The sequence below is a fragment of the Paralichthys olivaceus genome, chromosome 10, assembly GCF_024713975.1.
Source record: "Paralichthys olivaceus isolate ysfri-2021 chromosome 10, ASM2471397v2, whole genome shotgun sequence".
Taxonomy (NCBI): domain Eukaryota; kingdom Metazoa; phylum Chordata; class Actinopteri; order Pleuronectiformes; family Paralichthyidae; genus Paralichthys; species Paralichthys olivaceus.
In genome coordinates this window covers 7,277,543-7,303,860 of record NC_091102.1, presented here as the reverse complement: position 1 = coordinate 7,303,860, position 26,318 = coordinate 7,277,543, and the positions used below count along the sequence as shown (strand labels likewise).

The window sequence follows — 26,318 nt, the reverse complement described above, 5'->3', positions numbered from 1 at the left end:
CACATTATATGATAAAATGTATTAAGTTTAAAGGTGAGTTGTAGAGGTCATTTCTGTGGAGAGTGGTAATGATAGTCAAAAAAAGGTAAATTCTTATTCTACTCACACCCAATTACATTGCATTGCTTTTGAATCAGACAGCTCTGATGATTCATACGAGCAGCTGTGTGGGGACAGTATCATCCAGCTAAATAAGGGTTCATTGTCCAGTCATGACCTTGAAAACAGCAGCTGACAAAACTTTACTCAGCGACCATTTAGAAACAGCTCTTGACCTTTTGATCATATCACATGATTTCACAATCACATGAAGTGTTGTTAAAGTGCTCAAAAATTGACATTTGCTCATTTAAAATTCCATTTATTAATTAAGATAATGTGATGTGAGTTTAAGCCAACAACTGCTGCTCAATCGACCTTGAAGAGATTTAGTCAATCTATTAATAACCAATTCATCTAATAGTTGCCCTAGTTATTTCCATGTCCTATATCACCCACACAACTTCTTCAACCAACTTAATCCTTTGACAATACATTTCCCAGCGAAGCTTTAAAACAAAGTGAACACAATAAATCAATGTTTTATTAAAAATTAAATATGCGCAAGAATTGTATGTTCACAATTTATTTCTCGAACAGCAAATACAGTATAGTTTGATGCAAACCCATACAATATTAGCCATTTATTGTTTGAAAATAATTAATTAATGACACAGGCCAGTCTATACCAGCAGTGAAGACTGTGACCTTTAAATTTAATAAGCTCACTGATGGTGATTTAAAATACATTCACACAGGAACCTGATGAACTGATTTTGTCCCAAAATCTGAATTAAGGGGCAACAAAGAAAAAATGGTGAATTAAAAAAAGCTTTTAAGTAATCTGTGAACATTGTCTTGTCCCTTCTTTGAGTGACGTGCGGTGCAGACAGCTGACTGGTCTGTTTCTGTAGGCTGACGTGATGCAGAGGGAGGGATATTCTCAGAAGGGTGTTGCTTTAAAGTAGTCATCGATTGGTATGAGTGAAACGCCCCCGACCCAGTCCTGCAGCCACACTTGGATCAACTCCAGCTTCATGAAGAACCACTTGTGTCCCACTGGCCACTTCGCCATAACAGGATGTCTATAATAAAACCAACAGCATTGCATGATCAGGCTGCACAACACTCATGTGCCAATTATATTTAGCTGCTTTTAGACAAAGCACCAAACTCATTTTCCTGACATTTTCCAGAGGGGCTGTATGAGAGAAACCAAATGTTCAAGTCAGTTGCTCTGGACATTTTCCAAAAGATTTAGTCTCCACCCCCTTGTAAATGTCAGACAAATGTCTGAGTGAGCCCACATGAGAATACAGCAGGAAGCCATCTAGATAATTCACAGTTAGCAAGTGGACATGATGATCCGACATGTGACGGAAGCAAAACTGAAAAAAACACAAAGAATACAAATATCTCAGGATGAAAAAGAGGTGCCATACACAGAAGACTTTCGTGTCAACTCAGAGAGACAGTGAGATTAGAGAGCTTTGGAAGATAAGGGCCCACTTGTTTGTGTCAATGTGATGTAAACAAGAAGACGTGCTTTCCACAGCGGAATTTATTCCTGTCCTGCCTCCTGCATGCTCTAATCAGATGCCACCCCTCGACTGAATGTTGCTGATATTTTCCTGTTTTTGAAAAATGCATCTGACCCACAATCTCCTGCTGCGTTCTTCATTTGTGAAACGTTAACTCTGGAAAATGCCAGGAAAATTGGGACTACTTCATTCATGTCTGAAAAGGGCTTCTGTTTTTATTTTACCTGGAGAACATTGCTTCCTTTGCAAATGCAAGCTCCTCTGGCGCCACCTCCACCATCTTGCCTGTCAGTGTGAGTCGAGCACATCTTGGATCCTCTGGGTCATACATCATTTGCCTTGAGGTATAAAAGACCAAGTTACCATTGTAACACACACACACAGTGTTTCCTATAGTCATAACTCACCGAATGACAAGACCAATCAGGGAAAGTGGGAAACTGTCCTGGGCCCCACAAGCCTTAGACCAAAGCACATATGCTGCTGCTAGTGGCTCTTACTTCATTAACTTGAGGCTGTGTGTGTGAAGATGAAGATGAAGATGTTTTAAGCATGTGTGTTTTGTGTTCCATTACACATTACGCAAATCATTTGTGTATTATCATTACCACACAACAAAGCTTTAGCAAAGAAAAAGTGAACATGTTTCAGTGTGGGAAGAACTGGTGACAGGTTAACTGGGGCCCAGTTTTCACTGTTTTCATGGGCTCAGTGGAGCACATTAAATGTCGAGGTTTACCTGCAGAAATCCCCCTCTGCCTCTGAGAAGGTGAGAGAAGCATACGGGTTATTTTTCAGGTCTGACACAGAGTTGTCCATCGGAGTTACGTAGAAGTAGATAACTCCAGTGCTGTTGTCAGCTGGTCCATCGCTGACTGAGAAGATGTTCCCAAAGGGGAGACCTTTAATCTGTGCAAAACAAAACAGGATGTTAACAAAAACTTCTTAATAAAGAGCAAAGTCAGCAATGAAGTTGTTAAGATGATCACTTGAGTGTTTCTATGGTAATAGCATAGCATTTTTTGCTGAAGTAAATGTATGGATGTAAATAGAAGCTGGAAGTATTCAAGAAAAGTGTACCTGCAAAATGTACTGAGGAATGATACTTGGGTCACCGCCGATGGACCTCTATATAACAGTATGAGCCTTATTATTGCAGTACAGTACATATTACATCACGCCATGCCTGTTTGTACCTTGTCCTGCATGGAGATGGTGGACAGATGTCCCCAGTCACTGTAGTGTGCTATGTATCGGGCGGTCCGGGCGGTCTCCTGGTGCGGTGGCGGCGGGGGAGCAGCGCCGCCGGCGGAACTCTTCACACTCTCCAGTCGGTACGAAAACAAGCGGGAGGACAGCTGCGCCACACCGTCGCTCTCGGGCTTCACCAGCTCCCCGGGGCTCTCTGCGCCGTCTCCGAGGACGTTGGAGGACGGGTACGCCTGCTTCCACAGCCCCGCGCCGTCCACCAGCAGCGCCGGGGCCACCTCCTCCGACAGGTCCGCGTCCTCCACTACATCGTTGGAGGAGACGACCCAGGACACGGAGCTCCTCAGGGTGTAGCTCTGACCGGGAGTGAGCACGCTGCCGAGGAGCGCCAGGAGAATGTAACGGGCCTTCATAGCACTGAGCTCGGGGAGAGTGACCGCACTCACCCGCTCACTATTATGTTTACAAAACTCACGTGGACGCACTTCCGGACAATTTAAGATACAGAGGCTGCCTACGCTGACCCCTACCGGCCAACCAGGGAAATACATCATAACAACAACAAACAAACAAATGTGGGTTAAGTAGTAAGTGTAAGATATAGAAAACAGGGGTTATTCAGCAGGGAAATTATTTTCTATATTCTCACTGGGTTTTTCATACAGATTGCTCATAAACCATCCTCAATGATGGGTGTGCAGCGTGGTACAGGGTGAAAATCTGGCCTGCAGGTGGAGCTGTACACCAAATTAGTGAGCAATGGATTTCTTATTATATGTTTGTTCATAACTGCGTAATGCAACACACAGGGACAAGCTGGGACAAGAGTTAAAACAGAGATTCTTTTCATTGGGTATCAGCAGGTGGTGTAGCACACTGTGCCATCTACTGGCTCTCTGTTGGAACAGTTCAAGCCTGTTTCAGGAATCATGACATCTGGTTTGACAGCAATTTAATGTTTGGACAGCACAATCATGTACAGTCTTGTTTTTAGCATGTCTCAAAAATCAGTTTTTAACTTTTTAACTTTTAAATACAGAGACCAACTGGATTATTGCAACAGCCTTTTTACTTCAGTGAATAAAGAGTCTATCAAGTGAATACAGATTGTTGCTGCCAGGCTTTTAACCAGAACTAAGGTGGGCAATCACATCAGCCCTGTCCTAACCTCATTGCACTTTAGACACTACCAGACTGTAAAAGAATATATCTTAACATTTTACTGATAAGTTTTGAGCCTCTGTGTGGTCTCTGTCCAAGCTTTATCTGACCTTTAGTACTGTTTGCACACTAGCATGTAATATGTGAACCTCAGACAGAGGTCTTTGAGGTAATTTCTGATGTTATTAAAGCAGCATATAACATGCATATTGTTACTGTGACTTTGCCATTGTACACAAAGGGAATCCACAAGTGACATTAAAATATTTTATTATTTAACATACAGTGTCAACAGCTGTATGATGAAATCAGATAAAACGTGATTCTGAAATACCCCTCATCTTAAAGTGGTTGTGGTTCAGAGGGATCATAGTGAACTTTTCAACATGTACTCTATCTTTCAACATTAACACTTTACAATTAAATACAATTCAAACACAACAGCCTCACAACATAAATGATCACAGTATCCACATCATTCTCACAGTCGCACCAAACATTCAGCTCATTAACCTTGATAAAGGTGGTATTTGTCTGCAGGGCAGCTCATCTTCATGTTGCCATATTCTCTATATTTGTCTCTTTTCCCTCTTAGTCCATGGTCTTGTCACTCCAGGCCATTGACTTTCTCTTCGCCAGTTCCATCCAGGACGGTTGGCCGCTGTCCGATATGGACTGCAACTCTGACGACTGTGTGGGGGACGATGAGGGCAAAGAAGATGCCGGCGTTTTCCGGAGCCATTTGTCCTCACAGGGCCTGTCTGGGATGTTGGTGGGGCTCGACTCTAAACAACAACAAAAAACCCTTGTGTCATATTGCTGTAATGCAAGATACTGACTCTCTATGTCGTGATGATTATTATTCTGTTTGTAAACATACCTTTAAGTTTTACCCCTGGTCTTCCTTCTGGTTTTGTGTATGTGCTCGGAGACGTTGTATTGGCAGAGACAGGGGATTCATCTGATGACTGCGCTTCTGTTTGAGCTTTCTTCAGCTCCACCTGAGAAGAGCTGAGTGTTAGATCATCTAATCAGGATAGGATGACAGTCTATGAACCAGGCAGTTAAAGGATGAATCTCTGAATCTAAATAATATTCACTTCTGCAAAGGAGCATAGGTTTTCGTTTGTTTGTTAGTTAATTTCAAGCATTACACATAAACTACTCAACTGAAATCCTGTGGAGAGGTGAGACATAACGAAGAACCCATTACATTTTGGGGCAGATCCAGAAAAGAAGAAAATGTAGTATATTACTGGACTTATCCTTTAGTTAGTTTTCACAGTTGCAAAGATGCACCACAAACCTCCTTTGCTCCAGCTGGTGTGATCCACTCCACCTGTTTTTCTAGAAAAGCAGCCCTCTCACTCACTGACCCGCCCCACACTGCTCGTCTTCCTACAGGTGAGGGACCCTCTTTTTCCTGCCCGCTTGTGTCTCTTTCCACTTTTCTCAGGGCAGACTCTGGGGGAGGAGGAGCTGTGGTCGATGAGGTGGTGGAAACTAAAGCTGTGGGTTTGAGCTGGTTGGTGGGGTGGACACCCCGATTAGTCCAAGTAGGTGACTGGGAGGTGGCTTGCTGGCTGGAGGAAGATTGTGCAAGACACTGGGTGGCTCTCCCCTGCAGTGCTAACTGAGGCGAGGTGTCTGCTTGTGTAGAAGAGCGTAGAGGAGACTGTGTGGTCCATGACTTGGTCTGTACAGGTGGATGAGACAGACACTGTGAGGCAAACTGAGTCTTACTTGGGTGTGACTGGGATTCATTGGTCTGTTTGGATGTTTGTGCTTCTTTAGGAGTGTTTGACAGACCAGTAGAAGCCGTGTTCTGTTGCACTGACACTAGTGATGGTTTGGCAGCTTGTGCTTGACTTGTACTTTGCACCATTGCAGTTTTCACTGTATCGCTTGATGGCTGATTTGCAGCCTGCGATGGTGTTGAACCCTGCTGCATTTTAACAGTCTGTGTCTGCGTTTGTGCACCAATCTGCGTCTCTGTTTGAGTCGTCGGCTGCATTTGTGCTTGCGGTCGAGCCACAGCTTGCGCTCCAGTAAAGTCTCTGGGGAATCTGCTCGTGAAGAGCTGCTGCAGGGTCCTGGTCTTTTCCATTGCGAGGCTCATCCAGGACACTTCAGACGAGGCTGGTGCGGGGGCAGGCTGGGGCTCCTGAGGCACAGAGGGGGAAGTCCCTACTTCTCTGACGGAAGAATCGCCTGTAGATGGTGAGGTATTCTTGAGTGGAAGGGAGGAACCAGATGGGGTTGGATCTGTGGAGGTCATACAAATCTGTTAGACACACTTGACAGCACTGTTAAAGTGAGCCTGGGTGGCATGTTAATGAGTGCAAAGGTCTTTTGTGATCAGTAAGAATCTTATCTCTATGGAGAGATTATTTACAATGTGGGACTTATCGCCTTTCAAAGGTGTAGCATTGTAGAGGGAATCAATGATTAACTTCACACAAGACTGAAAAATATGGCTGTGGGTGGCAATTTCAAACCATGGCTCATTACACAATATGGAGTAAACAAATTTACAAAAATTACCTGAAACTAAGATGATTGCCAATGCCCACAGTTCCCTAATGCATTTATTCGCTTTATTTGGATCTGCACCAAATTTCACACACACATAAATATTAATCCCTGAAACAAGCATGATTTTTCAAATCTAGACCCGTGAATTATTCTCAGAGAAATCAATGTCAATGTTTTATCTCGCAATGTTAAATAAAGTGAAAAAGAAAATCCTGGATCCATCACCCTGATACGGATCAACACCAAAAGTTAATGGATTCTTTTCGTTGTAATCCATGATATAGTTTTTGCATAATCCCGCTAACAAAACTGAATCTCCTTGGAGGAGGTAGTAGATTAACGATTTCTCCAAAAACTCACCTGACACTCTAGTGTCTCCAGAGGTGGATGGGGTACAAGAGAGGAGCGGCTTTTTAGACACATAGCCGACATTATCCCTCATCTCCTGCCTGTTTTGTTTGTCACACTGGTCCTCACCGCCTGGAAGCTTCGAGGAATGGTTAAGACTCGCATCAGCTCGAACTCTCATCGATTGAGATGTTGAGCGTAGTTTCACACCAAATGCTGTCTTCCCTTCTTCCTCCTGGACCTCCTCCTGTGCTTCCATTGCTTCCTCCACCTCCTCCTGGCTACTCTCCACCTCCTCCTTTGCTGAAGTGCCTGTGTCTGCGGCTGCATTTTTAGACGCAGATGCCACTGGTTCTGTCTTTTTGAGGGTGTCCCTCTTATCCCATGTAATTCCTGAGCCTTTGGGTAGAGCTCCCTCTTGTTTCAGGTGTCCCACAGCGAAGGGTCCGACTCTGTCTTTAAGTTCCTCTTTTTCCCTTGAGCCTGCAAAACGTTTCTCCTCCGTTCCCCCTTTGCTCTTGTGCCTGGCTTCGGCTTGTATCAGCACTCCCACAAAACTGCCAGATCGAGGTCTCTCTCTATCTTGGTTTTTGGCAGTGGTGATGGAGAAATGGAAGGACCCAGATCCTGGGGCTGATCTCTTTATTCCTCTCATGCTCTCTATCTCATCTTTAACCTGCTGTTGAATAGAGGAAGGCCTGGATGCCACTGCTGAGCTGGAGGAGATCTGGTCTGAGGTCTCTTCAGTCATTCCAGTCTTTTTAAGAGTATTCCTCTTGTCGTGGGACATTACTTGTATCTCAGAATCCCCCTCTCTCTTGTTTTTGAGTTCTGACTCTATAAAGGATGAATGTGGTCGTTCAACCGACATCACATCCACTGGTCTTTGAGGCTTAGGTCGAAGAACCTGCGGGGAGATTGAGGGTATTCTCCCAGGAGGAGCCTGATCCGGTTGGGAAGAAGTCAGACTGGATGATTTGGGGGCTTCTTCTGAAGTGATTGGTGCAACCTCTGGGGATTTGGAAGGAAGATGCTGAGCTGTGGTCGGAGTATCTGCCTCTCCTTGTTCTGTTTGCAGTGACACCTTGTCTGAAGCACAAAGCTGCTGCTCCTCTTCTCCCACAGACTGAGGGTGGTCAATGTTGTTCAGGGCGTGTGACAGAAGCCTAGAATCAGTCTGCTACAACAACAAAAAAGACAGTGAGGTCAGGAAAGTGAAGGAGGTGTGCTGTGTGTTGTTTGACAAACAGTATGAATCACTCACTGTAGTGAGTCTCTTCTTGGTGCTGGCCCGCTGGTTTCTTGGCTTAACGGACATCCGGTGGCGTGCAGCAGAGGTATCCAGGCAGGGGATGAACTGAGCAGGAGAACTGAAGTCCAACGGACTGTCAATGATGGGCGGAGTGGATGGGACAGTAGGAGGTAAAGGATGGGACAAAAACTGGTGCGCAAACTTGATCAGTGCAGGTTTGGAGATGGGTGAGAGAGGACGAGGGGGTGGCTGGGGTATGGTCTGAAAAGAAGAAATCAATGAAATTGTATTCATCATATTTATTCCTTATACACCTAAACCTAAACTGACTCCTAACTGCAGGACCTTAAAGTTAGAACATATAAGCATTATAGATTATTGAGTCACTTCCTCAAACACTGTCCTGCAGCTGTAAATACTCACTAGTGCACAAACTGTGTATTTTTGCCGATGGTAAAAGTCGTGTGTTTAACCATGCAGGACCCTCCCCAAAATATGCATAATGAATTACTTTTTGTGTAATGTGTTTGAATATTCACAGTATGAAGATATATTAGGATTTATTGTGTTTTCTTCTCAATTGAACTTTATCCTGTATCAAATATTTACTATTTTAAGGGATTTATAAATTCATTTTGGGTTTTCACTTGCCTTTTAATCAAGTTTTTAATTCAAATGTACTCAAATATATTCTCAGATTTAAATGAATCAGGAAAATGTAGAGGTGTTCCCTCCTTGCAGGGTTCTGGGTTTTCACAGTTTAAGATTATATTTTGTAAGAACAGAAAAGAACACAAACATGCTGAAGTATTGTACTTCAAATGCCCTGCCTCTAAACTGATGGGCACATATTGTTGTTGCTGCCTGTTCCTCATCTTCTCCTCTTGTTCCTGCTAAACTTGAAGCTATGGCTCCAGAGGACAGTGTGACAGAGTTCAGCTAATGTACTGAGACTATATGTCAGTATGACTTACAGAGCTACACTCAAAGATAAACTCACATACTTGGAGTAACCATGCAGATAACTGAGCACTTATCACTTAAGAGAGATGAATTATTACCTTGCAGACGCCTCCCTGTGATGCAACATCTCTTCCTGAGACATCAGAGGAGCCCTCATCCTCTGAGCGGCTGCACAGGTCTTCTGGGCGTCTGACAGGCACAACCAGAGGTGGTGGCCCCAAATGCATCTTCTGCTGCTGAAGCTTCATCTATGATACCAGAGAACCAAGTGTTTAAACAAATAAACCTACATTTGTAAAGGCCCAAGTCGAAGTGAGAGTTTATACCTGCAGAGCTTTTATCTTGCTGTGAACATTCTCCTGGGATAAGACCCTGGCTGGTTCAGTGTCTGTCAGAACCCCCTCAGCCAGAAAGATGCTGTCATGGGACAACGCTCGGGATCCCATCATTCCCTGCGAGCATCTGAGGTAGCAAAACAGAAATAGTGTAAATGATTAGACGAGAAATTTGGACAGAACATTAAGCTATAGAGGACATTTTCTGAGATTTACTGTCATATAGGCACTCACACCAAATCCTCCTCTGAACCTAGTCCCTCTTCTGCAGTGATGTCGCTGAACGACTGACTGAGTTTTCCATTTCCCTCTCCACCTGTTTTCTTGCTTCGACCGAAGAGACGAGTTTTCAGAGACTTTAGTTTGGACTTTTTGCGTCCTGACAGAGATTGAGATGGAGGAGATCCAGGTCACAGCAGCTCTCTCACACACACACACACACACACACACACACACACACACAAACACACACACACACACACACACACACACACACACACACACACACACACACACACACACACACACACACACGCACACACACGTCCCCATGACTACATTGACCTTCATTGATTTTCTGGAGACTCTAACCTTGACCATAGTTACTACGTCCTTAACCCTAACCCTAACCTGAATGTAAACCTTACGTTTTGGGGACTTGGTTTTTGTTCCCATAATGAAGACAAGTCCCCACAACATTAGTAGATACCTATACTACACACACAAGCATAACTTGCATAATCTTGTCTAAATGATCTTTTCTATTGTAACATCAGGAGTGTGTCAGCTTGTGCGGAAGATTTTCATCTATCACTGATGATCTTGGCTTGTGCGAGTCACATGTTTTTTTGTTATGCTGACAAAGCCCCTAATTTCCCACTCGCTTTTGTCATCAAGTCTTCCCACCATAATTTAAAGCATCACGACAGATAATCTCACCTGGGATCTCTTCAGTGCCTTCTTCTATATCTCCAGAGGAAGCCTCCATTGGTCTGAGCTCTAAAGAAAAGTGTACAGGAAAGTGTGAAAAGAAAGGTACTAATACAAAGTAGCAACTGTGACGATAAACTTAAGGTACAGAATTTTTTTTTAAGTTGTCTTTATATGCTGAGGGGAATCTAACATGGTGTGAGCGTGTGATCTCTGTTCTCTAGGGAGCTTGCATGCACTTGATGCATTTGTGTGATTGCCAGAGGATGTTACACTGGACTTAAGGTTCAAAGGTTTATAGGTGTTATCAGGAACAGAACAAACCTTTACTGCTGCTCAGCGGGGTGTGATAAAGAAACTGTCTTCACGAGCAACAAAATACAAACAATGACACTTTAACAAGAGCATAGTGCACAGTAGAAAAAACATTTAGTGCTGCCTCATGAAGAAAACACTCCATGCAGGTGAAAGAGGAGGATTTCTGGTACAGCAAAGCTGAGTGCAGCCTGGACAACTCTGGAAAAAGCAAAAAAATGTTCGTCCCAGCCAGCTTCACTCGTGCCTGACAAACATCCTGATTGGTTTGTCATGTCAATGAATGCAAGATTTAGTGCAGGGAGTGTGTTAGCTTTGTTTTACATACTTGCCCACCCCTGGTGATACTGTTCTGTTAGTGATTTGCATAATTGTGATTTCAGTGTTTCATCTCCCTGTGTATCCTAGAAACTGCATGGTGTCAACAAAGCTTTATCCTTTACAGCACATCTGCCTGATAAGACAAGATGTGTCTGCACTTCACTGTACTTCTCATATCACTCAACAGGCTCAAGCATGAACTCTTAAAAAAAATACAGGCACATAAAAGCAGCTCGAGACTCTGAAAGTTGCCTGTGGTGTCATATTTATACTTACATAACGTTTGAACCTCTACACATGAATTTCTATTCGTCAGTGGAATTACCACCACAGGGAATGAAAAAGTGTTCACGCATCAGGCAAGAGTTTTTGCCATCCGGTGAGCCAAGATATAGCCCCAACAGAACCAGAGGATAATCTCATGGATTATTGACATTGCAGAGAGATCCTTGTAAAATTTCACAGCAACATAATCTACAACAGCTTAATCACAAACTTCTCATGCCACCGCACAACATTCACCTGACATGCACAGGAAACATAGCTCTGTTTCTCAATGTGAAAACCTGTAAAACATACAGACAGACAGACAGAAACATACACACACACACACACACAATCACACACAATGCAGTAAAACAATGAGTGAACTAACCCAGCGTTCAGCAGCAGCTCTGCTCCCCTTCCTCCAGTTTGTCCTCCACTCCGTGTTGAGTTGTTCCGTCTCGGCTGTGTCCCTGTCCTAATGTTTAAACCTCAGGCTTGCGTCATGCACATCTGCGGATGAAGGGAGATGCAGAGGGAAGGGAGCGAGGGAAGTGGAAGAAGAAAGAAAGAACAGGCAGGGAGGGAGAGAGAGAGAGAGAGAGAGCGACAGAGAGAGAGAAGGTCACTTCATGACAGGGTGAGCAAATGCACAAAGAGAAAAGAGGACAGGAGAGAGAGAGAGTGATTGAGCAAGAGAGGGAGAGGGAGAGAGAGAGAGAGAGAGAGAGAAAGAGAGAGAGAAAGAGAGAGAGAGAGAGAGAGATACTCTATTACATTAGTGGCACACTGTGGCCCTTTGCGCTAAGCTCCTTATAAAACGCTAACCTGATTTTAGGCCCAGAAATGAGAGTAGAGGGAAAAAATAAAGCTCCAGTTGGAAAGAGGACGAGGATACAAGAATTACAGCCCATAGAACTGTTTACACTTTACACCCCTGTGTGTGTGTGTGTGTGTGTGTGTGTGTGTGTATACACACACACACACACACTTTTTCGGTCCTCACTTTTTCAGAGAGCTATTAAAAGAGAGATGACTTGTTTTATGGATTAGGGCTTAAATTATGTTTAGGTTGGCATTAGGGTTAGGCATTTAGTTGTGATGGTTAAGGTTAGGTTAAGAGTTAGGCATTTAGATGTGACGGTTAAGGTAAAGGTTAGGGTTTGGATGTTTGGCAGTTGAACTGGCAGCCAAAGACAAAGGAATGGCCGACACATCAGTCAATAGCTCTCATATTCATATACTGGTACCCTACTATCACACTGGATAGTATTCAGAGATGAGACTATCGAGGCCACTGGGCTAAAGTCAGTGAGAGGGATGGAGAGCAGCAGGAAATATAAACCTGCAAAACATAAACCCAGCCGCTGACATCTGGATTACATGCAACAAACCACATGCAGCATGTTAACAGTGACATAAGAGTCTGGGATGTGCTGTTTTTTAAAATTCCAATTCCATTCATGGATTTGTTGTCAGTAATCTACACATCCCGGACAGTATTCATGCAGGCATATCTTATTTTATAATATGTTTACAGCAAATGTATTGTCCTATAGAGGAGCTGTCTGTACATACTGACATGGTACTGACTGACACTTGTAATGCAAGGTCCCTTTCAACAAGTCAAACAGAAAACAGTAATGATGGTCTCTGGTTCATGTGATTCGCTGATGGATTATCATTTTTTTCCTCTCAAAGCCCAGATGGGGCCTGTGCATATCAAGATTAAGGCCGATAGATAATCCGATTGCAGCACTGTTTGAACTCAGGAGCGTGACCAGTCATACAAACAAATGATTCCCATGAATATTTAATGAGGTTTGTTTTGGGAAAATTATTTTGTTAAATTATCATCAAATTCATATGAAGAGAGACACAAATCACTGCTACCACAGCATACTGATGATGAACAACCCTACTAACCCTAACACATGAACACCAGATGATATATGAACTGAGGACTGCATATTTTGAAGTTGTGTGTCTAAAGCCAGGAGCAGCAGAAACTGTTGTGTAAAGGTGGAATGGAATAAAAATTTGAAAATGCGTTTCCTGCTAAAAATGCAGTGTGAATGCTGAGTTGCTTTGCTGAATCAAGCTGAGAGTGCACACTGGCTTTGCTGAATTTGCAGGAAAGCAAAGCAGAAGACTTTTTTTTTTTTTTAATGTTTGCACTAAAAGAAGTGGAAGACTTTAAATAATTAACTGACAAAAATGTTGAAATGCAAATCACCAACTGGCAGACGAAGTCTGAAGGAAATTCTAGAAGCATGTGTGTTTGTAAGCGTGTATGTGTGTGTGTGTGGTAGAAACTGTGATTATATGCATCATATCAATGAGTTGAAAGTTTTAAAACCACATTCCTGACTTTGATGTAAGGGTCTGGCAACATGCGTCTATGGGGTTTACGAAGGCTCCTCTGGTTGTTTAAGGTTTTACTGTGAATAACAAAGTCCTAGCACAAATGTTTTTACAAAATAAGCCACAGTTTATGTGTACGAAGTGAATGTGGGAGCTGCAAGAGAAGAAGATCCAAATACATCAAAGGAACTGGTGAATCCTTTGATGATTGTGGTGAGATCAAATCATCTAAGGACACTGGTAATCTGCTGTTGGACACACACCTGGCATTAATTGTTGATACAATACAGTAGATGGTGAAATCAAGAAATGTCGATGTGGGATAATGTTTTCTTGTATCCTCCTAATCCAGAAATTTCTGATGAGGAGATTGAGGAGGAGATTGAGGAGAAGATTGAGGGGGAGATTGAGGGAGAGATTGAGGGGGAGATTGAGGAGAATATTGAGGGGGAGATGGAGGGGGAGATTGAGTAGAATATTGAGGGGGAGATTGAGGGGGAGATTGAGGGGGAGATTGAGACAGAGGTGACTGTGGGGCAGAATGAGGCGGAGATTGAGAAAGAGACTGAGGAGAAGTACTTCATGTCTGAATCTGAGCAGGTAACTGTCTAAACTAAAAATAAACAAAACCACCATGGCACAAAAATGATTTGCTCTTTTGAATTAAAAATTGCTGCAGACTTCAGACCACCTAAATAAAATTATAAGTAGACTTGAAATAAAATGAATCAGAGAAGGAATCATTTATTAATTTACTGATTATCTTATCTTGCAAACATTCATTTTTCTTTTGAAATGTAGCCCATCTTGCACTATTATCAACTCAATTTCATCAGTTGACAACACTTAAATATTTCTGTCCTATGAGTAAAATAAACATGTTAATAGCTTGATATATACTGTATGTTGAATTAAAAACATTGTTCAAGAATGAACATGAATGAAAAATAATAACTGTCTTATGTTTTACAGGAGAAATTCCCAAGTACATCAATAACTTCTGATCTACAAAGAGAACTGCAAATGGAAAGAAAAGCCAGTGCTGCTCTTAAGGAGGACTTGAGGATAGCAAAAAGAGCTCACGCCAAAATAAAAGAAGCCCTGAAGAAGGAGCGAAAAGAAAAAGACACTTTTTCAAAAGTTTTAAAGAATGAGCAAGCTCAAAAAGACAGTCTTCGTGTTGAAATGGAATACACGAAAAAGAAAATGACTAATCTTAAGAGATCGGAGAAAGATCACCAGGAAAGACACAAAAAGCTTCAAAAGCAGATAGAAAAAATGACAGCTGATCACAAAAGCAATTATGTGATGATCAAAAAACTCAAACGTGAGCTACAATCAGTTGAGAATCTAAAAGAGGAACTCTGTGAGCTGAGGCTGAAAAACTGTGAAAAAGACAAAGAAATCCAATCCCTTCTCTTCAGTATTGAGAATCTTCAAAGTAATAATGAAGCCAAGGGCACTACTATTTCCATGCTGCAAGAGAAAAATACCCAGTGGGCCTCAGATCTCAGGGAGGAGCAGGCAAAAAATGTCCAACTCCATTATGAGGCTGCCGTCTCGCAGCAGAGTGACAAAAATGAACATGTCCGGCTGACTGGTGAACTTGAGGATGCCCTACACAAGAGTCGGCTTGCTGAAATGCAGCACCAGCAAGTCAGAGAAACTTGTTCAAGACTCCAAGAACAACTCAAAAGGGAGAAAACCCACCTTTCGGGGGCGCTCAAAAAAATTGCGATGCAAAGGAGAGTCTCAGCAGCCACACAGGGTATGACGTATGAGATGGAAACACTCAGGATGGAGAACAAGAATATCAGGGCTAAATATGAGGCTTTGGAGGCAAAATATGACTTTCAATATAAATGCAGAGCTCCCAGTCCATCAGAGAGCAAGACAAGACAAGCCCAACATCAAGATGACCTACAAAGGTCTATCTTGGAGGAGAGAGTCAGTCAAACTGCCTCTGCTCTTGAAAGAGAAAGGGAGAGAGCCGATCAAACTTTCATTGCTCTTGAAAAAGAGAGGGACACATTGGAGAAGTGCAATGTCAAACTCAACATAGCTTTGGTCCAGCACACAAAAGCGCTAGAGGAGCAGCATCGTTTGGCTTTAGCCCTCCAGAAAACTCAGAACAAATGTCAGATACAAGAGCAGATGAACTTTCAGCTCAGACAAGCCAATGAGCTGAAGATGAAGGAGCAGAAGGTTGCTTTGCATGAGGCAACAGATTCTCTACAAAACCTCCAGAAGGAACATACAGATCTTGGAAAGAAGCATAGTGAAATTCATTCTAATTACCGTGAGGTGCTTAAAAGTCACTCTGCCCTCCAAGTAAGATATGAGAGACTTGGCTATGCGACAGGGGACCCCCAAGCGGATCTCAATCAGTCTAAGTTAAACCTGGATTGGTGTGCACTTGGTTTATCCTTTCACAACTCCAAACCCTGCAAAACCCTGAACCCTGTCCATTGGAACTGAGATGATCTTTTGACCTCAATGTGAAATTAATGTACATTTTGATCTGACACCTGCATGGGCTCTGGATGTATGTTACCCCAGTTTTCCCAATGTTTGTAATAAAAACATTTGTAAATGTGAAGTTCTTCTTAAATTATTCCAAAATCAATTGGAATACATTGCTTTGAAATGTTTGAAAATCATTAGCTGAGGAAACTGAGAAACAAGAAACATGTTGCTGAAACACCTGAAAGGCCTGAAAGGTATGTGTTTGCTCCTGTACTTATATCTTTGTGAAGACCATTTTAATCATAGACCCTACATAGTGAGGACATTTTTGACCAGTCCTCACTTTTTTAATTGGCAGTTTAAGGGTTAACAGTTGGTTTTAGTATTGTATGTTTTAGTTTTGTATGTGTGTGTGTGTGTGTGTGCACGCCAAGTGGAAGACAGTCAGAAACAAAAAATCTAAAGTGATGATATAGTCTTCATACCTGGACACTAAAAAATGAAAAAATCTCAAAATTTATTTTCAATTAAACTTAAAATAAACATTTGATTATTCAAATACAATATAATAATTCTGAATGTGACTTGAATAGCTGAAAGTCCTGGGACCTGTTTGAAAGATGTTTCTGGCAAAAAGTATGAAGAGGGTGAGTTAAGATTATTTTGGAATTAAAGTGGAATATATTGTTTCACACAAAAAAATAAATCCTCACTCATCTACTTACTACTAAAATAACCACTTAGAGGTAGAAAACTTAGACTATGCTAGCTAAGATACTAATTCTGCAGGACTTATTTTATCATCACATGTACTTTAAAAACACTGAATATTTAAGTCACAGGGAAAACTCAAAAGAATTTGAAAAACACAGAGACGTTATGATGTTATAAAAGCACTTTTAATAATGTTTTTATAATTCAATAAAAATTGAAAAAAACCTATTTAGAAACATTTCCACCAGGTGGCGGTATGACACCCTCAAAAAGACGGCTTGAAAGTGATGAAGACGAATCCAGAGAAGAAATATAAAATATTCCAACACACAGTTGGTTGATGGTTGAAAGGTGATACGTATCCGTGACAAGATGCGTAATGTAACATGATGCTAATCACTAAAGCTTACATGAAGGCAAAAATCCACCCGTAGAGCAGATGAGCATGTGTGTGTATTAAAGGCAGGAAAGTGAATGAAGTCCCTTGAGTTAGAACAACAGTACATCCAGCTTCAGGAATCTCATAGTGTTTTAGTGTGTTGGGTGTGAAATATGTCGACAGTGGTCTCATGGCACTGTCTGAGGTCATAGTCACAATATCCGATAGAGAAGCGGCCCTGTGGGACGTAATGCAACATATTTTACAACTTGAGCTCAGTGATAGATAACAGTTAAAGGATTGATTACTATGAAGTATAAAAACTCACCTTAGGTCTCTTGAAGTAATCCAATCCCCTTCCTATCTTTATGATCCAACCATTGTCAAACCTGTAAAACAAGATCATATCTAGATTACTGCCACAAAATAAAGCCAGCGTGATGAACATTAAGAGGTCTTATGTGTGACAGCTGCACCTGATCTCCCTGTCATGAATGGTAGAGGAGTACTGCAGATCCAGATCCACTCCATGAGCGCTGAGACTCTCTTTGAGCTCGGCCAAAGCTCTTGTCTGTTGGCTGCTGTCCGGCTGCAGAAGCAAGTGAAGAAGTAAACACCATCATACGACCTGCAGAGAGGGCAAAGGATGCTGTGGGCTCATTATATATAAATAACCTACTTCATCCTGGGAGGTGAGGAGATGGACCCTCTTCACCTTGCATGGCGCTTTTAGCAGCATCTCGCAGAACCGAACAAAGTTGTAGAGCTGTGGTGGAATGAGGGGATGAGGGGCATTTTTGATATGAGATTAAAACTCTAACGTGAAGCTATTAATCATCAAAACAAAGCGGTACATGGGTATGTTATTGTCTGAAAACAGATTAAATATCATGACTGTTTACACCTGATTGTCTACAATAACTTTCTGACTGAAAAGATTATGTGAAGATATAAGAACAGGTTTAGGGTTAGGAATTAGCTGGCCTGATCAATAATTTTCTTGAATGTGGCTAACTCTTATCAATGAGTCATAACTACTTGCTATCTGTACCTGGTGGGTGTGTCTTATGTATGGGTCCTCCACCCAGACCTCCGTCAGTGAACTGCTGATGTACGGCTTGAACAGAACCTCGTAGCTATAACCTGTAGCATCCTCTGATATTTTATTCTGCTCGTGGTACTTCCCGTCTGACAGGACAGAGGGAAACAAAAGCACATTTAGAGGTGTGTGTGTGTGCATAGATGGATGGATGAATAGATGCATGGATGCATGGATAGATGGATAGATGGATAGATGGATGGATGGATGGATGGATAGATGCATTGATAGATGGACGCGTGGATGGATGGGTGGGTGGATGGATGGATGGACGATGACATCTACCTTCTTTCATCTGGCTGACAAGAGCTTTGATTTGCTCGGCTCGGGCCATGTAGCCTTGTGTCTTCTCTCTGTAGTGTCCTCTCTTGGAATCATCCTTCACAGCTGCTGACAGAGGAGACAAGAAGAAACAGTGACGGTCCCTGTCTCCGTGTTTACACTAAACTAACTATGGAGTCCAGACAACAGACAGAGACCTTTCAACACGTCGATCAGCAGCTGGATTCCCTCCTGGTAGCAGACCAGAGACTCGGCGAGGCGGCCGCTCTGGTCCAGCTCCACCGCCCGTTTCAGGACGGACACGGCGGCGGTCTCCATCCCTGACACGTGGTTCTGTGTCATGGTTGTGTCGCCTGTTGTTCTTCGACACAATTCTATAAAACGGACAATGTGCTCATGATCAAATGTTGTGAGAAAACTCAGTGGAAGAAACGCTACTGCTTCCTGACGGCTGAGTGAGAGCACCACAAAAATAAGTCCGGGGGAAACATACTGCAAAAGATGGATAATATGAGTCAATCAATCTATTATTTCCAATCAATCCATTTTTATTCATATTGTTTTACAGGAGATTTAGTGAATTGAAAATGATTTACACATGGATTTAGTGCAAAGAAAATAAAAAGTACAAATAAAATAACCAAACATTTGAAAACGAAAAATGCGACCAATCCATAAAATAATAGCATGTCGATTTTAAAAGGTAAATAAATTAAATTAAAGTGAAACGATTAATAATTAAGTGTGTGTTTAATTTTACATTTTAAAATGTCGATGTTTCCAGACAAACAAACACATACAGTAAAATGAAAACATATTTCTCTTACAGATTTTTAATAGTTTATTGATTCTCGGTTTAAATTATAAAATAAAGTGGGGTGGGAACTTTGTGCAAGTAATATTTGTCACATCGGCGCATTTGCACCGTAGCTCCCCGGCACTTCCGGTTGGGTCATACATGGAGGATGAATCCAACGTGAACAAACCGAATCGCTGCTGTTTTCCAGCTCTTGGATAAATACTTCGATAATCTTTAGTGTATGTGATGAGAATATAGTCACAGTTGTGTGTTCGTTCATTGGGTGCTGAGCTTAGTTGTGTGTTCGTGTGTGTGTTGTCGGGGGGACTGTAACCTTGATGCAGCTGAAGAAGAACTAACCGTGTCCTGAAGAAAACATGGCAGGTGTTTGTCGTGGTCTGAGCTCCTTGTCCACAAAGGTAAGAACATCACTGTGTTTTAGTTTAAATCATGTATATAACTAGAAACTGGAAGATACTGACAGAATCCATTATGAAGTATTGCAGCACAGTCCTTAAAGAAACCAGGTCCAGTGTGTAAGAGTTAGCTGAAAGGGATCTATTGGCAGGAAATTGAATATAAAATAATCCTAGTGATGTAAACTAAACTGACCCAGATATAGATCGTGCCTGGGAAGAGAAGAACGTCTTTTACATTACCAGTGAAAATGTAATCAAAAGACAAGAGCCAACTATTCTTGGCAGTGTGTCAATTCTTTCCAAACACTTATTGTTCATATGGTGGTGAGGAAACACGAGGCACACCTTCAAAAGACAAATATCGTTTACAAGGTGGAATGGATAGCAGTGTCTGGCTCTTATAACATATTATCCACTTTAATATGACACTTTAACTTGTTCCATAATGACAGATATGATTCCTTTCAGTAATGTAGATAAACCCATTCTCTATATTGAGTTCCAGTTTGATGTGTCAGTTATGGAGGATGGTTCTAGCAGCTACTTCAGTGTTGACACATCTTAAATGTCATCTAAAATTATGCAAACTTCGTCCTGCTTACTCATTTTTAAATGAAGCCAGAGATACTGTCCTGCAGTTTGTATTATCATGTTATCAATGAATCCAAATCTACAAGTCATTGTACTTGTGTTCTTTAATATAAGTGAGCAAAGCTGCCTTCAGCCTCTGTGTTTAACTCGGTCTTGCCACTGTTGTTTGTGTGTTTACAGATCCTGGCACAAGCTGCACCTTCACCCCAGTTTGTGTCTGCACGCAGCAAGTTTTCCAAAGCAAGGATCCCAAAAGAGGTAATAATCAGTAGGAGGTTTGAATGGAGACGATGGAGGATTCCATCCCTTTCAAATCAAAATGACCAAAAAACAGTCACCTTGTGGAATTATTTTGCTTGTGCACGCACACATATGAACACACTCCGCAGCTTAGCACAGGGTAATAAAGCATGAATGAGAACCATAATAATGATGCTGCTTTGCTCTGCACTTCTAAACAATTAAATTACTTCTTCGGTGTATCTTCCATGTTGTTAATATTCAGCTTCTCTGTGTTTCTTTACAGCTCCTTGCTGAGAGATCAAAGGAACATGAGAAATATGGAGGAGATCCAGACCAACCTCATAAACTGCACATAGTGACTCGGATAAAAAGTGTGATGCGAAGACCGTACTGGGAGAAAGACATGGTGAAAGATCTGGGGCTTGATAAGGTAAGTAAGACTGTTAACCCATTTCAGTTTGCCTCCTCTGTTTTAATGTTTATGACAACTAAAGCCCATCCTGTGATGAGCCATGAGCGCTGCAGTTTTTACAGTTGAATCAAAACCTGCTCTAGCAAAGTCCCTGCTATACTAGATGTCTCTAGTTCCACATAATGACAGATACACAGACTCATGAGTTGAAAACAAAACCAGCCATGCTCTCAACAGGAAGTAATTTGAGAATAGTAAGCTGATCTACAAATCTGTCCGCTATAGATTTGTGATTTGTTTAGTTCTTTACACCTTGTTCTCTCTTTTTGTTTAGGCACACGTCCCTGTGATTCACAAAAATACTCCTTCAGTCAACAACCGACTGAAATTTGTAAAGCACCTGGTGAGGTAAGGTTCCTTTGCCAAAAGGGGGCAAAACACTTGTTTTGAATTAGGACATTAAAGCTGCTTTCAGACTTGCATTGAACTCTGCACATCATCAAGGTCTTCAGTAAAATAAAGTCTGATAACTCAAGTTGCACATGAAGATTTATTTCATGTCATGTGTTTCCTGGTTCATTCAGAATCCAGCCTCTGAAGACGCCGTACGGACTCCCTGCTGAAGAGGACATGGCCGAGACCTACATTAACAGCAAGGGAGAGCTGATTGTCCGTCGCCTCCTCCAACCTCTAGAACCCAAGGCCATTGAATCCTAGCCTTACTCTCACTAAGTGATGGTCCAGTTATAATCCAGTTGTACATAAATATCATGTAAACATGTGCTCCATGTATACCAGTTCAGATTCCACAACCATGACAGTTGAGAAACGGGTTGCTCATTTTCTATATTAAACACATTATACAAACTAGAATTCTGTGTGCTTCTGTTTCACCTTCTCCAGAGTGGTTTTTTACCAACTTTCTTCAGATACCAGTTACTGTTCTGACATTTTCCATATGTAAAAATATAACACACAATCATCCATTCGCTGTAGCTTCTAATTCTACAGAGGAGTGTGAGAGGCTGGAGCTGATCCCAGCTGACATTGGATGGGAAGCAGGGTGCACCCTGGGCAATCACAGCTGATGCTTGGAGACAGACGACTGTTCACACCCACAACATGACTTTCCACAAACTAATCTTTATCAAGGCTGTAAAGCCCATAGTGCTTCTGGAATGTTCTAATGCCACTGTTCATTCATACACACATCTCAATGATTGTATATTTTAATGAGGTTTCTACCTGATTAACATGTTGTGAACTATCTAAGAGGAAAGTTGGGAAGAAAATGACTCAGTGGTTAGATAAATCACAAATGTGATGAGGAGAAACATATTGATCGTGTTACTGCAGGCAGCTCCATTACAACATATTTACCAAATAGGTCTGAATGTGCAAGGCCTTTCGTATCATTTTCCCCACTTAAGCGTATAGACAAGGATCATTACAAACTCACACGTGCAGATAATTCCTCTTACACTTTTTATTAATGGTTGGTTGAGACTCTTGCTACAAGGAAATGTGTGAAAATGTAATCTGATGCTGAAAGATAATCTTGGCACACACGATGGTTCGATTCTGTTCCAACACAAGGCAGATACAATAAAAAATGAAATAAACGAGAAAAACTAAATGAGCACACGTATAATTCAAGATAAAACTTTCTGAACTCTAAAGTAAAGACACAAAATCAACATCATCACAATGCGGCTAAGAGACATTTGATAGATGACTGGAGTGGTGGCTCAGTGAAACATATCCGCTATAGTTTGATGTGTTTTGTCTTTCTTGTAGTGTATGTTCATTGGAGTCCAAATATCTCACCTGTCTGATGTTATTTCATCCTTAAAGCATGTAACATTGTTCAGAAAATGGCTGTATGAATTATGATCAGACAGAATTTCAGCAAATTTCAGGCATTAACTAGAGAAGGTGAAGTTGCATGTTGCAGCTGGATACTCCTCACCTCACCCTCCCCTTCCCAACATGAAATAGAACCTGTGGTGAACTTCAGTTGTCATGAAAACTTAAAAAGGTTTTAGTTTGACCAGTGTGGACGACAGTGAAAAACATGGCGGCCTCCACAGGGGACCCCCCTCCATGTAAATATAACGTTTTTAAATTTAAAGAGCCGTTCTATGGTAAAGAAAACTATTCAGACAGATTTCTGACAAACATTCCTTTCACCTTTATCTTACACACCGAACCTTTAACTACTTCGACTTTTCATCTCAAGCTACGGTTATGCTTGACGGACTGAAAAAAGAAAGAAAGACAGAAATCATTTTGGAACTGGCTTGTTTCCTCCAGGAGCACCACTTCTGGCTTGTGTGTTCTTCCTTGCACTGACAAACCGGGGGCAGAGTACTTTTTTTTTCATCTTCTGCAGAATGCTTTGTCTTTAACTACAGTTGCTGTAATCTCCCTTCAGGAGCCATGTGGGAATCTCCATTCTCCCTCATTAATGATGGAACATAGAGATGGACCTGTTTGCCATCTCTTGCCTCCAGCTGTTTGGACTAGCTGTGTACAGAGTGAGCAAAGTTAAAAAGGTTGGGAGGTGTATTTTTGTAATTCGTTAATTGAGGCTGAAACTAAAACATTTTTGTAATGAATAAGTAAGTCACTGAGCAGAGAGATGAAAAATGGAAGCGGGACCTCTGGTGGACATTTGTTTTTCAATGAGGTAGCCCAGAGAGAATGCCAGACGAGCATCAGTGCATTTCAGTCATCTCCAGAATCAGAATCAGAGTTGTTAATTTGGCCTCTGATGGTTTTCTTCTCCACTTTCGTAAACTTTGAGCCTGATCTCTGCGTCGATGTGGGGGGCTCCATCAGGTTACCACTGGGATGGGAGAAAGAAACATTAAAACAGTGTTGTTTTGTTGAAAATAGCACAAGCATAGCTTGTAGACAAAGGAGGGAGTCTGTGTCTCACCTGTAGTTAATAACACCTGCACAGCCAAGCCTCCACTCAAGCATCTCTGTGGAAAACTCATCTGTGTTTCCCAGGTCAGCGAATCCAACCACGTAGTCCTTTGTTTTTCCATCTATCAGCAAAGCCAGTGTGGGAATGACCTTGATGCGCAGCCTCTCCGTCAGAAATGGGGCCTTTTCTACATTCAGTTTGATAAATTTGGTCTCAACGTGCTTCTTTGCCAAGATGGCCAGATGTTTGTCGATGATCTTACATCTAAATGTGAGGGAGAGAAAACAGACATCGAGTTCAGCAGAACAGAACATTCAGAACCAAAAATAATGTTTCAGGAAAAGATCTAACATGTCATTATGTTAATAGAAATCCTAAAGAAGAATTATTTTTTCAGTTTATCATGTCAGCCGTTTCAATTTACAAATGTTTTTATCCCCATTTAAATGTCTCAGTACACCTGCTGCTTTGTGTCTTTGCTGATAAAATAACAACTTTTTAATAATTTACCTGAAGGTGGAACTTCTGTAGAAGTGGCAGACGACATTCTTGCTGTCCTTCACCTCGCCGAAAAAGTCCTTCTCACTTGAGATTTCTCTGTACTCCCCATGACCTTTAGACAACCACTCCTTAAGAACAGAGAACGAAGGTTAGTAACAGAACAAGAAATCTCAAATAGCAGTTAAAATAATACTTAATAAGAATAGAACTATAATCTTTTCTGATACCAGCCACTCCTTCCTCAAAACTGACAGATTATTGAATCTTCTTTCAGAGTCTTATGCAGCTAAATACTACAATTCACTGTATTAGAGTAAAGTGACAACATCCACATACCTGCTTCTGTTTCTGGGCTTTTTTAAGGGCCTCCATTCGCTTTTCCTTCAGTCTGTCGAATTCATCTTCATCCATTTCATTCAGTTTGGACAACTGTGCATCCACCTGCTCCTCCACCAGCCTGGCTGACTGCTCCAAAACCGCTGATAAGATATCCATCTGTTGGTTGGCCATTGCTGCCTGCTCAGAGTAAAACTTTCACTGAACCTTCCTGAATAAAGAACAGACAGTGAGCAGAGACATACCTACAAAATGTATCTGTGACTGTGGCTCTACTCTGTTATTTCTGCTGTGATTCAATGACATGGTGTTCACTATGCTAATCAGACTGCAGTTGAACAATTAGTCTGTTAATAGATAGAGTTGATCAGAAGAAAATTAATCAGGGGCCATTTTGATAATTGATAAATTGTTTCAGCCAAACAAAAATGTCACTTCCTAAGTTTAGCTTCTTAAATATGACAATTTTCTGTTGTCTTTATCATATTTTGTGACTGACTTTAACTGGCCACTACTATAGGTCATGGAGAAGCAATTCTCATATTGTTTTAAATCCCCTTTCCAGCTCCACACTAAGCTTTTCCCTGACATAAAACAATAAAAGCATTGACCATAATTATAAAATTTCAAAAGTTTGTTTAGTTTGTTTATATACATGTGTGTGTGCAGTGAATGGGTTGCACACGATTCGTTGTATTGCACCGACAGAATGCATGTTGCAGTGTCGCCTCTGTGAATTCTCCAGCTACCATCCACCTGGAAACAACAATGACGAGCATTGTCTCTCTGCAGCGCTCACACACACCGAGGCCTTCGTGTCAGGACGCCGTGTTGTACAGTTAAAGGATCGGAGCTAACGTGACCTTCTACAGAGAGAAACACTGAGAGACGAAGCCCGAGCAGCGTGTGTCAGGTGGAGACAAAACCACGGTAACGGGACACGCCTAGATTGATCCCCGGTCGTTAGCCTGCTTTCCCCGGGTAGTTGTTCTGGCTGTTTCTTTACTGAAGAATTCTCTTTTGACTTCCCGTGTGGCTCATACACACTCGTCCCTCGACTGATATTTGTTGCCGGGTACAAAACCTGGCGAGTAGATGAACGTACGTATTCACATACGTAGTCTTCTGTTAGCATGCTAAGCTAGTTAGCCACCGTTAACCCCGCAAGTCTAGAAGTGGACGCTCCCACATGCATGATGGGAAACTCCTCGATCGGTGTGAGCTACATGGTGAATCGATTATTATATCTGGCGTCATGATGGATAAAAATGTTGATCATAGTTAAACTATCTTCGAACGATAATTACCTGGAGATGTGACGGTTGCAAGATTGGTGCGCGAAATGCAAATACGACTATCGGAAGTGACGTCGTAAGAGCCCCGGTGTGACGTCATGAAACCACATCCGGGTTAGACAAATCAGTAGGAAGAGATGTCTTGTTTTTTTTTTTATTATTCTAGAACATTTTAATGAAAATCTTATTTTACTTTGGAGGAATGTAAATTATTATAATGGGCAGATTCCATATATATAATATTTCTTGTTTTCTTTTTGTTCTTTTTCTCAC

At 41.7% G+C, this 26,318-nt stretch overlaps 6 protein-coding genes across 11 annotated transcripts; 2 read left to right on the top strand and 4 right to left on the bottom strand.

Moving 5' to 3' along the window:
• Positions 1–345: 345 nt before the first annotated feature.
• creg2 (cellular repressor of E1A-stimulated genes 2) lies at positions 346–3,300 on the bottom strand. The gene is made up of 4 exons (XM_020100550.2): positions 2,777–3,300; positions 2,320–2,489; positions 1,805–1,918; positions 346–1,124 (listed from the first exon to the last, which is right to left on the bottom strand). Exons 1-4 carry the CDS (start codon positions 3,200–3,202, stop codon positions 983–985), a joined length of 852 nt encoding a protein of 283 aa, XP_019956109.2. The 5' UTR covers positions 3,203–3,300; the 3' UTR covers positions 346–982.
• A 903-nt stretch (positions 3,301–4,203) lies between these two features.
• cracdla (cracd like a) lies at positions 4,204–13,111 on the bottom strand. Of its 5 annotated transcripts, none has more exons than XM_020100570.2 (10): positions 11,605–13,110; positions 10,323–10,382; positions 9,618–9,762; positions 9,375–9,510; positions 9,147–9,296; positions 8,098–8,346; positions 6,846–8,013; positions 5,257–6,215; positions 4,831–4,951; positions 4,204–4,735 (listed from the first exon to the last, which is right to left on the bottom strand). In XM_020100570.2, the coding sequence occupies exons 2-10, from the start codon at positions 10,369–10,371 to the stop codon at positions 4,542–4,544; spliced, it is 3,171 nt and encodes a 1,056-aa protein (XP_019956129.2). In that variant the 5' UTR covers positions 10,372–10,382; positions 11,605–13,110; the 3' UTR covers positions 4,204–4,541. The 5 variants fall into 5 exon arrangements, with proteins under 5 accessions (XP_019956129.2, XP_019956131.2, XP_069389753.1 ...); XM_020100572.2 differs by having other exon boundaries at positions 6,846–8,010; XM_069533652.1 differs by having other exon boundaries at positions 9,618–9,710.
• A 929-nt stretch (positions 13,112–14,040) lies between these two features.
• On the top strand, positions 14,041–16,176 carry LOC109637951 (polyamine-modulated factor 1-binding protein 1-like). Its single transcript, XM_020100632.2, has 2 exons — positions 14,041–14,177; positions 14,550–16,176. The coding sequence occupies exons 1-2, from the start codon at positions 14,160–14,162 to the stop codon at positions 16,053–16,055; spliced, it is 1,524 nt and encodes a 507-aa protein (XP_019956191.2). The 5' UTR covers positions 14,041–14,159; the 3' UTR covers positions 16,056–16,176.
• A 747-nt stretch (positions 16,177–16,923) lies between these two features.
• mitd1 (MIT, microtubule interacting and transport, domain containing 1) lies at positions 16,924–19,012 on the bottom strand. Of its 2 annotated transcripts, none has more exons than XM_020100621.2 (7): positions 18,715–19,012; positions 18,521–18,625; positions 18,188–18,324; positions 17,816–17,902; positions 17,613–17,725; positions 17,465–17,525; positions 16,924–17,374 (listed from the first exon to the last, which is right to left on the bottom strand). In XM_020100621.2, the coding sequence occupies exons 1-7, from the start codon at positions 18,857–18,859 to the stop codon at positions 17,279–17,281; spliced, it is 744 nt and encodes a 247-aa protein (XP_019956180.1). In that variant the 5' UTR covers positions 18,860–19,012; the 3' UTR covers positions 16,924–17,278. The 2 variants fall into 2 exon arrangements, with proteins under 2 accessions (XP_019956180.1, XP_019956181.1); XM_020100622.2 differs by having other exon boundaries at positions 18,521–18,622; positions 18,715–19,008.
• Positions 19,013–19,432: 420 nt separating this feature from the next.
• Positions 19,433–21,854, top strand: mrpl30 (mitochondrial ribosomal protein L30). Its single transcript, XM_020100620.2, has 5 exons — positions 19,433–19,735; positions 20,507–20,584; positions 20,853–20,999; positions 21,316–21,389; positions 21,566–21,854. Exons 1-5 carry the CDS (start codon positions 19,694–19,696, stop codon positions 21,696–21,698), a joined length of 474 nt encoding a protein of 157 aa, XP_019956179.2. The 5' UTR covers positions 19,433–19,693; the 3' UTR covers positions 21,699–21,854.
• Positions 21,855–22,452: 598 nt separating this feature from the next.
• txndc9 (thioredoxin domain containing 9) lies at positions 22,453–26,184 on the bottom strand. The gene is made up of 5 exons (XM_020100746.2): positions 26,058–26,184; positions 24,751–24,961; positions 24,424–24,542; positions 23,923–24,177; positions 22,453–23,829 (listed from the first exon to the last, which is right to left on the bottom strand). Exons 2-5 carry the CDS (start codon positions 24,922–24,924, stop codon positions 23,709–23,711), a joined length of 669 nt encoding a protein of 222 aa, XP_019956305.1. The 5' UTR covers positions 24,925–24,961; positions 26,058–26,184; the 3' UTR covers positions 22,453–23,708.
• Between the last annotated feature and the right edge of the window lie 134 nt (positions 26,185–26,318).

Excerpts from the sequence above, each read along its gene's own strand:
- creg2 (XM_020100550.2), bottom strand. The coding sequence starts at position 3,202 with ATGAAGGCCCGTTACATTCTCCTGGCGCTCCTCGGCAGCGTGCTCACT. Across the intron at positions 2,490-2,776 it reads CCATCTCCATGCAGGACAAG|ATTAAAGGTCTCCCCTTTGG; the intron begins GTACAAACAGGC and ends TGTTTTGCACAG. Across the intron at positions 1,125-1,804 it reads AAGGAAGCAATGTTCTCCAG|ACATCCTGTTATGGCGAAGT; the intron begins GTAAAATAAAAA and ends GTTTTATTATAG.
- cracdla (XM_020100570.2), bottom strand. The coding sequence starts at position 10,371 with ATGGAGGCTTCCTCTGGAGATATAGAAGAAGGCACTGAAGAGATCCCA. Across the intron at positions 9,511-9,617 it reads GGTTCAGAGGAGGATTTGGT|ATGCTCGCAGGGAATGATGG; the intron begins GTGAGTGCCTAT and ends TTGCTACCTCAG. Across the intron at positions 4,736-4,830 it reads ACCAGGGGTAAAACTTAAAG|AGTCGAGCCCCACCAACATC; the intron begins GTATGTTTACAA and ends GTTGTTGTTTAG.
- mitd1 (XM_020100621.2), bottom strand. The coding sequence starts at position 18,859 with ATGACACAGAACCACGTGTCAGGGATGGAGACCGCCGCCGTGTCCGTC. Across the intron at positions 17,726-17,815 it reads TCCTCACCTCCCAGGATGAA|CCGGACAGCAGCCAACAGAC; the intron begins GTAGGTTATTTA and ends TTGCTTCTGCAG. Across the intron at positions 17,375-17,464 it reads ATTACTTCAAGAGACCTAAG|GGCCGCTTCTCTATCGGATA; the intron begins GTGAGTTTTTAT and ends TACGTCCCACAG.
- mrpl30 (XM_020100620.2), top strand. The coding sequence starts at position 19,694 with ATGGCAGGTGTTTGTCGTGGTCTGAGCTCCTTGTCCACAAAG. Across the intron at positions 19,736-20,506 it reads TGAGCTCCTTGTCCACAAAG|ATCCTGGCACAAGCTGCACC; the intron begins GTAAGAACATCA and ends GTGTGTTTACAG. Across the intron at positions 21,000-21,315 it reads AAGATCTGGGGCTTGATAAG|GCACACGTCCCTGTGATTCA; the intron begins GTAAGTAAGACT and ends CTTTTTGTTTAG.
- txndc9 (XM_020100746.2), bottom strand. The coding sequence starts at position 24,924 with ATGGCCAACCAACAGATGGATATCTTATCAGCGGTTTTGGAGCAGTCA. Across the intron at positions 24,178-24,423 it reads TACAGAAGTTCCACCTTCAG|ATGTAAGATCATCGACAAAC; the intron begins GTAAATTATTAA and ends CCTCACATTTAG. Across the intron at positions 23,830-23,922 it reads GCAGGTGTTATTAACTACAG|TGGTAACCTGATGGAGCCCC; the intron begins GTGAGACACAGA and ends CTCCCATCCCAG.